The sequence below is a fragment of the Choloepus didactylus genome, chromosome 4 (genome assembly GCF_015220235.1).
Source record: "Choloepus didactylus isolate mChoDid1 chromosome 4, mChoDid1.pri, whole genome shotgun sequence".
NCBI lineage: Eukaryota > Metazoa > Chordata > Mammalia > Pilosa > Megalonychidae > Choloepus > Choloepus didactylus.
In genome coordinates this window covers 78324989-78337890 of record NC_051310.1, presented here as the reverse complement: position 1 = coordinate 78337890, position 12902 = coordinate 78324989, and the positions used below count along the sequence as shown (strand labels likewise).

General features: G+C 44.7%; 1 protein-coding gene across 1 annotated transcript in view; it reads right to left on the bottom strand.

The window, feature by feature from the left end:
* The window catches only part of CHSY1 (chondroitin sulfate synthase 1), a 75273-nt gene extending 63659 nt beyond the window's left edge, over positions 1-11614 (bottom strand). The window contains exon 1 of the mRNA XM_037832892.1: positions 11257-11614. Coding sequence (XP_037688820.1) covers positions 11257-11576 — 320 coding nt within the window. The 5' untranslated portion in view covers positions 11577-11614. The remainder of the gene's footprint in view (positions 1-11256) is intronic.
* Between the last annotated feature and the right edge of the window lie 1288 nt (positions 11615-12902).

Here is a 12902-nt window from a genome sequence, read left to right as displayed (position 1 = left end):
GCATCCCTGGCAAATAGTAAACACTATTTAAATGCAACTTACTGTTAGGGAAGAAAAAACAAGTTAGTGAAAAGAAAAAGGGAGGGAGGAAGGAAAGTGTGGGCAAAATTTTGGAAAAGTCTCTAGATCACATACTGGAATTAAAGTATTATGGAAAAACAGCTTCTTATATTTCTGGCTAGAAACCCAACACTGTAACTATACTTTAGAATTCTATTTTGCTATCAATTTCAGACAACGTTAGGGGAAAGGTCTAATAAGAGTTTAATTTTTAAGAATGTTTTCATTTTAGACTGAGGAACCTACACATTAGGCTGAGGATCAAAATTCACTTTAGTCTGTCCCTGCTTCCTATGCACCCAACCAGAGTGAACACGGTGAAGGACGGCCCCAGCAGTTACAACCACCACAGAAACACTTAATGCCTAAAGTACAATTTGAAATGGTGAAATTTGTCCAAGAAGAGAAACCAATTAATTTTAAAAACAGCCAATCTAACCTCAAGCCATTCTAAAATGCCTCTCTGCAGTCGTATGGTGGCTCCACCCAATTATTATCTGTTCCTTTTTAGGTAACACAGGGAAAAACCTCATGCTGTCTTTTTCCATTCTAAAGGACTGGTGGTTTGAGGGAAATCTCTCAGTATGAATTTTTTGTAAACCCTTCAATCTGAAGATATTATGACCTTTTCAATTAGGATACCTTGAACTTAAATAGCTCACAAAGTTAACGAGTCCTAGAAGCCTAAGTCACACAATTCACCATCCTGGGGGAAAAGAGGGAATATATTAATAAGTTCAAAGAAATCAAGGAAATGCTGCTGAACAAGCATGCTGGCCCTCCTGCCGCAGAAAAGGATCAAGTTCCTTAATTTTCATAAGCAAACGCCAACTAAGCCATCAACACATTTGTTACCTGGAGCAGAGAGACCTTACTTAATTGAATCCAAACAGAACACTTGCAAAAGATCCTGACCAGAAAGCTCCATTTTCAATTGACTGATAACCAACTCTTGCTAAGGCTCAGATAAGACAACTGACATTTGAGAGCGCAAGACAATCTTCTCTTCCTCCAGGCTTCTACATGCTAACTCCATGCCAAGTTAAATCGCAGTTAAGGAATACAGCCAGGCCATATTAGCTTAGCTAAGGAATGTCTTCGCTGAGTTAGGATTTGATATCACCACTTGCATTTCTATTCAGTGACATTTTAAGAAAAACTATGTAAAATACATTTCTGTACAAAACTGCATGTGTATTATGACTGCCGTCCTGGGTAAATATTCATAGCACATGCATGAGTTTAAAAAACAGGCAACAGTAAGTACCTGTAACTAAGGAAGCAAAAGAGCACACACAAAAAAATCATAAATAAAAAATAACGTACAACTCTATCCCAAAGTGTTTACTATGGTTATTTATGGATGGGGCATTAAAGGGATTTAGTCTTCTTTGTTTTTAATACATTTTCTGCAACAGATAGGTGTACTGCATTTCGAGTTAGAAGGAATTTTTATCTAGGCTGGAAAAAGCTTTAAGCTTTGGCAACAGAATTTGGGGAGGGGGTGAAGAAAAATATTAATTTATCCAATGAACACAAACTAAAAGAAAAACTGGAGTGAGATTATGAGTATTTTTCCCTATTTTCCAAACATTAAGTTTTATAATAACTTTAATAATTAAAAACATAAGGAGATTTTGTGAGCTCCCCCAAATCACTATTATACATATTGTCTGTTGGTTACACGGAGCTGAGTTTGAAAGAACTCATGTGATAAAATAAACTCAGAGCTTGGGGAGTCAACGACTGAAGGAGAATAAAGTTTTCTCCCTGAATGACTGATAGAAAATAGAAATTAAATATATATATATATTTATATTCTGCTCTTCCACAGAAAAGATTTAAGACAACCTTAACCAAAATACGTCCAGGGCGGACAAAACATAAGCAAGAAAATGAGGCCAAAGGAAAACAAGAGTAAGAAAGCTGGCACAGGGAGTGAAGGAGTTAGTACTTCATCCCTCTGCCCTTGGCAAACACTGAATCCCCTGGGACACTCGGCGCCAACACAGATCAACTGGAGTCAGCCAACCTGCTGAAACCTATTTGCCATCACATGCCCTCTAGACCTCTACTTGTGCTAAGGTGGGCCCAAATTTAGCTCTAAGCTGTGCAGCAGGAGAAACAAGATGGTGCCACATTGTTTAGAGTTAAGTGTTCAATAACTTTTCCAGATACTAAGATGGGAGGGAAACTTCTCCCGCGGACCCCGGGCAAACGTAATGAGCTCCTTACAGGAAGCACAGCCTGACGGGGCAGCAGGCTTAGCCCATGAGTGCAGCTGCAACAGGCTGCTGGTCAGAGCACTTGGGCTTTAACATGGTCAGGCCTCAAGAATCCTGCAGGTCCACCAGGCTATCCAGGGAGGAGTGAAGGCTTCTCCTGGAGCTGGAGGATGTTACAAGCTATCTCGGTCCTGCTGCCTTGGTACCAGAGCTCTGCAGTAAATAGATTTAGCTGCAGTTTCCCCTTTCTGGGTATGTGGTTTCCGTGTACATGGTTTCCTCTTTTAAAATCTTAAACTGTCTCACTGTGAATGTCCTCATAATGTGAGCAATTAATTGCAAATCCTTTTTGGAAGTAGGTGGGAAAATGCAACAGAGTTCGCAAGTGATGGGAAAATTTTCTAAGAGAGAAATCAAATTATTACTCCTTAACATTAATCCTAACATACTGACTTTAGGTGAAAGCAAGCATTAAAGAGCCTTTTCTCAATAAGGCTTTTGGCGGGGTGGATTACAGCTTCCTACCTCAACAAGTGCCTGGGCACTAGCCCAGGAAGCATTAAAAAGGTATTAAGCGCAAATAGGAATCTGCCCTTTGAGTCCAGGGTCACTACAAACAACGGAAATACTCATCCATAGAGGCCACAAATATGCCCTTTTTGAAACATGAGATTTCAATCTGGAGCATAAATGACAGAAGGCAAATTCTGATCTCATGATCCATTTCCAAGGCTTCAACTGTTAGAGATCTACTTTGTCTAATTTGTGTTTTGCTGCTGTACACTTAAAAGCACGAATACACTCAATTGTAGGCATGAATAAAATCAGTTTTCAAATCTAATTTTAAGAAGAAAAAACACAACAGTGTTGTTTAATGCAGACTTAGTAAACCCAACCCAAACTGACTTTTCCTGACCAGTATGCAAGTCACCATCTTTCCTCTATCTAGGCACCATTCCCCCGGTATCAAATCTGCTTAAGAACAGCACTTTATAGAACAATTATGGAGGGTGGGACCCTGCTAAATGCTTTACAGACTCTTTTTTAACACTTATGACAATTCCATGAGGTATGAGGTATCATTATCCACATTTTACAGATAAGGAAACTGAGGCTCAGGGCCACGTAAGTCATATCCCCAAGCTCATGAAGTTAATAAACAATGACACCAGAAAGCAAACGGGGTACAACTCTAAGGCCCACTCACAGCTGCCTCAATTCACCCTCTCCTTGGCCTTCTCATCTAGTGCACTTTTTCCCCAGGTTATGATCCCACATTTCTTTTCCAGCCCCCTCCTCTGATAAGGCTGGGGAAGCAGTCCTCGCAGAGAAGGGAGAGCAGCCTGACGCAAACTTCGGCGGCTTCCACCCACTCTCCAGTTGTCTGGCTTGGCAACATTCTTGGGTGACAGGACTGGATTGAACTTAAGATCAGAAGGCTTTCATTCAAATCTTAACTTCTGAAGCTCTCATTTTGTGTTGGAAAAAGTCTGCTATACTAAATCTTGCCCAATCATGTGGCATTAGGTGGAAAACACACTGCACAAAATTTAACACAAATCAGCGTTTACACTTATGTTCAACCTATAGATCAATAACTTTAATGGTATTTATATACACATTCCCAATAATCTTCCTGTTTTTAGTTTGCAAGCACTGGCATGACATCAAATCAGAACAAACTGCATCTTTTTTTATTTTATTTTTTGCACCTTTTTAAAATCATCCACAAATATATTTGGCTACAAAACAGATGCTGTCACTGTAAATGTTTCAGAAGCAGTACTAGATTAAGGTGAGGATGAGCAGCTTCAAAATTTTTAAGTCTTAAATTCCCCCTATTTCATCCAGAACCAGAAGTCAAAAAGCCACCCACAACAGATGGAGGCCCTGATTATTTACAATAATATATTAAAGCAAGTGCCTTTCACATTAAAAACCATGTTACCTAATTCTCCCAAATATCACCTCAAGTATGATATTATACTTGTGTAAAATACAGTTCCAGTAACCAAATAAAAAATAATTTACTCCTACATTGTACAACATGATTAACTGTAACTTACTGAAACACGGACCTCAACTGCAGCCCGTAACAGAGGGCCTATTTGCCATTTATGCAGCAGCTCTCAAAGTACCTCAAATTTAACATTTTCAAAATTGAACTCATAGTTCCTCCCCAAAGCTGTTTTCGCCTATACTTATTTTTTTAAACTGTAGCTTTATTACAAAATAATTGCTCATTGCAGAAAATGAGAAAATATAGAAAAGCACCATGAAGATGAGAAAATCCTTTAGCATCTTGGTGTGCAAATTCTTTTAAACTTCTTTCCTATGCTTCACATATACAGTTTATTTTACTTCATTTTAGATAAAAATAGGCTTATTACTGGACATAGTGCTTTATAACCTACTACTCTCACTTAACATATCATGAACCTCTCTTCATTTTCCAATGTATTTCAACCGCATCATTTTTTTTTTATTAAATTCAGTTCTACTGAAATACATTGACACACCATACAATCATCCATGGTATACAATCCACTGTCCACAGCATGATAACATAGTTATGCGTTCATCATCACAATCTATCTCTGAACATTTTCCTTAATTCAGAAAGAACCAGAACAAGAATAAAAAATAAAAGTGAAAAAAGAACACCCAAATCATCCCCCCATCCCACCCCATTTGTCCTTTAGTTTTTATCCCCATTTTTCTACTCATCCATACACTAGATAAAGGGGGTGTGATCCACAAGGTCTTCACAATCACACTGTCACCCCTTGTAATCTACATTATTATATAATTGTCTTCAGGAGTCCAGACTGCTGGGTTGGAGTTTGGTAGTTTCAGGTATTTACTTCTAGCTATTCCAGTACATTAAAACCTAAGAGGTGTTATCTATATAGTGCATAAGAATGTCCACCAGAGTGCTTGCGGCTCCATTTGAAATCTCTCAGCCACTAAAACTATTTCGTCTCATTTTGCATCCCCCTTTTGGTCAAGAAGATACTCTCAGTCCCACGATGCCGGGTCCCCATTCATCCCCCAACCGCATCATTTTTGATGACTGCAGCAGTAGAGCACCTCAGGGATAAGTAAGTTAAATCAACTGTGGTTCATACTGTCTAATGCAGGACACCTAAGAGACTTGAAATTCCTACTTCCAACACACATCTCTGAGCATACCTCTCATTTCCTTAGGAAAAAATTCAAGAGTAACGGCTGGGCTTGAGGAAGATGCATTTTAAAGCTCTTGATAATGTTGCTAAAATGCCCTCCTAAGATGTACTAACTCATGCTGGTGCCCTTCTCCACCCCACCCTCTAGGATGATAACGCTGCCCAACTGATCTTCAGAAACACAAACCACATCAAGCAACTTGCCTGATTAAATATCACCACCAGCTCTAGACACAAAAACCCAATTCCTGAGCTAACTTTCTCTATCTTTAGATAGTGTTTCTCTATCTATCTTTTTCACAGTTCCTTGGCTACTTCCTGCTATTTCACATTTCAGGGAATCTGTTGCAGTTGTCTCTGCCTCAAAAACTCCTAACTCATCCTTTAAGGCTCAGTGGGGAAACTGGAGTCAAGTGTGGATGAGACCTTTCTTGCTCCCCTTCATACAATTAGTGTGGGTCTCTTTCTCTTGAACCTCCACAGTAATTAGTTCATAAAGCTTAAAAGTCCTTATCCTATCTTGTCATTTGTTTCCTTCCCTAGACTGTGAGCTCCACAGGAACTGGGGCCCAGTATTATGAATATTTTCAATAAACAGCAGCTTAATTAATAGACTGGAAAAACTGAAACTGCCAATGTGATGAAAACACAATTATGTATAAGCCTCTACGGATATTCACAGCTAGGAAGCACACACGATATCACTGGAATTGTCTAGCAGTTTGAGAGCAACAAGATCTTGACTTACACAACTCATTTTTTTAACCACATTTTCATTAGTCTTCTTACACAGGTAACTCAGAACCTGAAATGAGTTGTACTCCAAAAGTTCACTTATTGGTTGATTATTTGAATGACAGGCTTTCATCGTATGTTTTCCAAATTACATTTCATCTAAGAAAAAGTGTTGCTCTGAACTGTTTCAAGATAAACACTGTTTACTTAAATAAAGAAAGAAGGAAATGAACTCTAGATGTATAAGGCAGGCGCTCATTAAGGCTGACAAACAGTCGGCCTTCATTAAAGGCATTAGGAAGAGGTCATTAGCTGGTGTAAAAATTACATCCAAAAGCTAGCGTTTCTCAAACGTTCTTCCCAGTCCCCTTACACACTGATACTAATCTTTAATCTCTGCAGCAAGAAAGGAAAACCATCTACCTTTCTCTGAGATAGTAACGAATGAACAAACAGTTCCCTTCTTTAGCCCAGAGGAGGTAAGAATCAAAACAAATAAAAGGTGTTGGATTAGCTCCATGTTCTGGGCATAAAAATGGATTAAAAAGCTACTTCTTAAAAATTCAGTCATTGATGTAAAAAAAAAAAAAAAAAAAAAAAGATCTAAATAGCACCAAAACTTTCCCAGCAAGAACAGGTAAGTGTAGCCAAGAAATGTTTGAAACAGAAGAATAACAAAGGAGAACTTGTCTACCGGATATTAAAATATTATTCAACCTACAATAATTTCAATGGGTGGTACTGGCACAAGAACAGACAGAAAGATCAATGAAACAAAATGGGAAGTCCAAAAACATAACCAGGAATTCTGAGTATGATGAAAATGGCATTTCAAATTGTTATGGAAATGAGAGTATATTCAACAGATGTTACCAAGACAATGTACTATTTGGGGGAAAAAATGAAGCTAAGATCATTATTTTTCTTTTTACCACTTCTAAAATCAGGAAAAAAAAAAGCTATCTTTAAATATTTCTCCAGGGCATTACACTTTTTAAGCTGGGGGAGGAAGGTGTGTGTGGGGTGGGAAACCATACCAAAATCACAAAGGAAAAGATAAAGATTGGACTACATAAACATTTAACTTTTGTATGTCAAAACAGAATAACAAAGAAAGAAAAAAATACGGAAAAAATGTGAATTGCTGCTGGTAAAGGAAGATATAATTAACCCAGGGGCTCTGACAATCCGTCACTAACTAACACAACAAATTACTTTGGACAAATCACAGCACCATTTTAAAGTCAAATTACCTAGAACGCACATACTTTGCAAACAGTCAAAACAAATTACTTTATATGTTTATTTGTACAGCCCCAGCTATCCAGAACTCTCAGGCAATGTTAGTTTAAGACAGTTTTAGAGCGCCAACCCTGTAATCGCTTCAGATGCCAATCTTTTCTCAACTCCTCTTTTAAACTCAGTGCTTTTATTAAGCGAAGGCTACATCCACCCCCATGTCTAAAAGCTATCTTAAAAACTTTATAAAACCAGCCCTCAGTGAACTCAGCCTCACTCTTCCCCAATCTTACTTACTCCTCCAGTCTTTCCCATCTCAGTAAGCCAGGCAACGATCCACCCTGTGCCCCAAGGCAAAATCCTTTACCAGTCGGCCTTGATTCCCTTCCCCTGGCCCTTCAGGAGCATTCCACCAGCATGGATATCCTGGAACCACCCCCTTCTCTCCATCTCCACTGCCCCCACACTAGTCCAAGGGCCCTCCACCTCCTGGACAGTCCAACTGGTTCCCTTGCCTCCCTATAACCCCCACAAAAGCCAGAATTAACTTTTTAAAACATAATCCAATCACTTCACTCTCCCATTTAGAGCCCCCAATAGCTTTCCAATTCACGTAGAATAAAATCCCATCAGGCCCTCGTCCCCCCCCTTATTGGCCTTCTTTGGGTCCCTTTTCATGCTGGTTCATGCAGTGGGACTTCCCTCTGCCTCACATGCTTGTCAATGACAATCTTGCAATGGGTTCCTCACCCTTCAGATCTCAGCCCAAATATCACGCTCTTGGAGTCCTTCCCAAGCTACCTCACACAGGGAGCAGGACAAGGCACCAGTTCCTCACCCTGCCTCATTCCCTCCATGGTGCTCAACACTAGCTGACGCTCCCCTTTCAGCATCTGTCCTTCCCCCTTCAATAGATGCTCCAGAAGCTTCTTCACCATTGTGTTCCTGATGCTTAAAAGAGGCTAGACCCCAGGAGATACGTTTGTATCTCTTGAGCAAGGGATGGTACCCTAAGTGTATCGGAACCCTGAAGAATGAGCATCACTCCGATGAACTTGGCAGCTATGTTATCTACTCAGGACCTCCATGCAAGAATTTAGCCTTGGCTGGCCCTTGAGTTGCTACCCTATGAGTTTTGCTTTGCCTGCTTTTTAAAATGTTTCTTGCCTGCTCTCAGCTGTCACTGTTCTGCTAACATCTCATAGTGGCCCCTTCTCCCCACTTCAAGTATATGGTAAGTTTGGAAAATAAAAGTTAATTAATGCTGGGGCTATTGCATGATGAAAGTACAGTGACGTTGGTGCAGACGGGCTTATCTCCTTAGATTTCCCAAGAGCTTTTTAGTAGCCCCTTTAGACAGTCGCTGGAAAGAAGAGGTTGCTGGATGGCTGGCTCTGGTTACTATTCCCTAGACCTAAATTCTGACATTTTTTAGTACCTTACCGTAAAAGTACACCACGGTGCCATCTGACTAAAAAGTTTAGCATCTCCTCCATCCATAAGCCAAATAACAGTTTTTGTTTAAAAAAAAAAAAAAAATTAAGAGTTTTTATCTAAGATAAAGAATTAATTTGCTTCTTAGGGGAAAAGTAAAACTGAACATGTCCAGTTCCAAACCAGAGTTCCACCCTGAGCTAGAAGATTTAAAGCCTAGTTTTACAATTAACTGTGTGTGGAATTCCCAATTTAAGAGCTGAGTGTGGCCTTTTGGCCTGGGCTGCAAAGCACAGCAAAGTGGTAATCACCAATTACACTCCACAACCTCCATCCCAATTCAGGCCTTCTTCTAAAGTCCCTTAAGGCAAAACTCATCTTGTGCTATCTCCTACAGTCAGTCTATTTAAAGGCAAGGTTGACAGGTTGAGAAGTAGAGAACCCTAACCACCAGGCTCCAAATACTTTGACTTAAGATCTGAGAGAGAAAAGAAAAGCTATTCCAGAAAGCTTCAAGAGTGCCTGGATAGGATACACTGCTTCCTGGTAAGGTTTTCCTTTCTCAGAAAAGCAGAGGTGTTACAAAGAAGGGAGAACAAGGGCCAGAGGGCAAACTGTTTCTACTTTCCCCTAACTGCTTTGAAAGAAAATAAACAGTGAAGTAAAACCCTACATCCTAAAAGATGAGGTAGGAAAGTTCAAAAAGGGGTCAAAAGTAAGAGTCCCAACATGGGCTCTGGGAAAACCTCCTCTGAGTGTAAAACAGAAGTGCTATTTTGCATTACATTTTCTGAGCACTGCTGGTATAACAAGAACCCACAAATCTGTATCACTAATTTCGTATCCATGAAAATTTATTTGATTTTTTTTTGGGGGGGGGGGGATAAGGAACCACATAATCAACGGTCTGAACAAACAGGTAATTGTCCCCAAAGTTGTGATTTCACATGGTGGGTCATTAAATTGCAGTCATATGGATTTACTTTCAAAACACCATATTATGAACAATTTATATGGCTTATCCTCAATTTGTGATGTGGATGCCTCTCTGGCCAAAAAGTACAATTCACATAAAGTCATGGTACATCTGAGTCAAAACTCTGTTCTGCAGTTCCCAAATCACTGCATTAGACACTACCCATCGTCTAAGTTTTTCAGCTGCTCAGGACCCTTCCTGGCTGCCACAATCTGGGCCCCGAGCTTAAGCAAGATTCTAATGGAAACTCGCAGGAATGGGGTTCATAAGCAAGCGCAGTCATTCCCTACTGCTTTTTCACCTTCTATCTCAACTCTACTTCCTCCCTTAGAGAAGGGAAAAATCTGTTTGTGCTTTCTCCCCCTCACAATATCTAATGCCTGGAATTTTAGTCCAGGACTAGATTTAAAAGCTAAAGTTTTAAAGGTATTGGTTATAAATGATGAACACAAAGCCACCGGCTCAGCCTTGCTCAGCAGTGACTGCTGTAAAAGTTCATTCCCAAAGGACCTCCTTGCACTGGTTTGCTCTGTGGCTGGACAAATCCCAAACTTACCCGTACAATAACTGTTTCTGTACTTCATCAGTATAAAGTTTCCATCAAGTCCAGTTATTGCCTCCTTACACCCTTCCTCCACTTCAAATTCACAATACAAGCCTGGGTCTAACCACGCCTGCCACTCCAAAATCATTTCTTCTAAAGCCGACTTTGGTTAATCCCTTTGTTAATCCTGAACATGATTCCAGTCGCTTTTAGGGCTCATATGGCCAACTAAGCCTAGTTACTGGATACCATACATACATCATCAAACTTAAGCTAGTTAACACCGCGATGTATTATGAGCCAGGAATCGCTTTTCCCAAAGGTCTTCTTATTTAGTCTACAAGCTGGTGTGATTAAGTGTACAGCGGGTACTCCGTCTTCATTTACAGGCGTGCCTCCAACAGTAACATCTAAAAGTATGACGTGGAAGGACTCTAACCGCTTAAACTGAAATCAGCTCCGGTTTGCGAGGGCAGAGGTGTAGAAACTACAGAGAATCAACTGATAACCATCACTGGCACCGCTGACCCCAGGTCCTGGGCTAAGAGTTTTCCAATAACCTTGTAATGGAGACACGATCAGTCAGGCCCGCTTAACAAAGAGGGTTGGCCTGGAAACGCTGAAGTGCCTTGCAGAAAGTAAGGGCCACACCCGGTGGTGCCACCCCGGTCCGTCAGACCCCAGAGCCCATGCTCCTGTGCGCTGCATTCACCATCCCGCCTCTGGCCATGCCCCCGAGGGGCACCCCAATCCCAAAGGAACCCTCGGAGCCTCCGGGTCTGGGCAGCGGGCAAAACAGCCGCACCGATCACCGGGATGCTGAATGCGGGAGGAAGTGCCCGGAAAGCAGGGGCTTACCTGTATGCGGCCACGGCGCGGGTTTGCAGGTATTTCTGGGCGGTCATGACTCCCACGAAAAGAAAGTTCCTGTCCCGTGGGCCGCCGTCCGGGGCCGGGCCGTTCGGCCAGAGCTGTGACCCCCGCGCATCGCCGCGCGCGCCGCCGGCCTGGGAAGCCGCCCCCGGCCCGGCCCGGCAGCCCTCGAGGCTGGCGCGGAGCCGCGGGCCCGCTCGCTTCAGCTCGGAGGCGCGGGGCAGGACCAGCCGCGAGGCCAGCACGAAGCCCAGCACCAGCCCGAGCAGCACGCTGAGCCAGGCGCGCCGGCCGCGCGCGGCCATGCCCGCGCCGCTCCGCCCGCCGGGCCGCCGCCGCCGCCCCTGCAGCTCCGTGCGCCCTCAGCCCGCCGCCCCCGCCCGCGGAGGCCAGCCAGCCCTAGCGCCGCGAGGCTCGGCCCGGGCAGCGCCGCGGCCGCCGCGGGCCCGCCACGCCCATCGCGGCCCCCGAGCTGCCCGCAGGTCCCGCACCGGCGCTTTGTTCCTCGCGCCCGTCCCCCGCGCCGCGGCCTGCGCCTTTAAAAGGGGACCATGCCCGGAGCGCGCCGGCGGCGGCAGCTCGGGCGCGACGCGGCCGCGGCGGCAGCGGCTCCTCCTGCTCGCGCGCGGGGTCGCGGGGCCAGCGCGGCGGCGACTGCAGTGGCAGCCGAGTCCGGGCCCCCGCGCCGCCCTGCCCGCGTTCCTCGGCTGGCTCGGCTCGGCTCGCGCTGCGCCCGCCCCCGTCCTCTTCGTAGCCGGCGCCGCCGCTGCCGCTGCACATCCTCCGGCTTAGCTCGCCATTGCAACAGGAGCCCCTCACGTCACGCACAGCGCGTTAAAAAGCGGTCTCGTCCGCGGAGAACCGTGGTCCCTCTCGGGATCCGTCCGCGCCGCCCGATTGGCGCAAAAGTGAATGGGGGGCGGTTCACGTGGCCAAAGTTTGACAAAAAAAAAAAAAAAAAAAAAAAAAGCCCTTCCCGGCGCGCACGGCGCCCGCCCCGCCCCGCCTGGGCGGTCTGGCCGCAGGACCCGCAAGGCGCCGGGGGTTCGGGGGCCGCGACCCGAGTGGAGAGGAAGAGGACGGAGGGGTAGGCGCAGGCGGGGCCCGGGGCGCGGCGCCACCGGAGCCCGTTATCCGCGCCAGTGACCACGCCCCCCAACCCAGCTGGCCGCGCCTCGGACTCCCGGACGGGTGGGACGGGGCAGGGTTTCCCCCAGGCCTCCTCGCCCCTTTCGAGGGGCGGAGGGTCGCCCGGCCGCCTCCTTCCCTCAGGGCGACGACGCGGGCGTGAATCTCATCAGGGGCTTTGGAAGCAGGGCATCTCGGCCCCCTACCCCCCAGACTCCCGAGCCTTCGCTCACGGCTTCTTCCCTCCTCCTGCCAAGACTGTCCTCAGATAAACCCTGCGGCCCAAACCCGGCCCTCCCGCCCCGCGCACTCACCGTCCACCTTCCCCGCGGCCCGCCGAGTCACACTGAATCTTTGTTCCCGCCTTTAGGGGGCTGCGAGCGCGCACGTATAGAATAAACAGTCCAGGGGCCGTTTGAGACGTGCAAGCTTGAAGGTAACCATGAATTCGGTTACCTTGTTCCCTGTCAGTCGTTTCTAAGCAAAATAAGAAGACGAAGAAA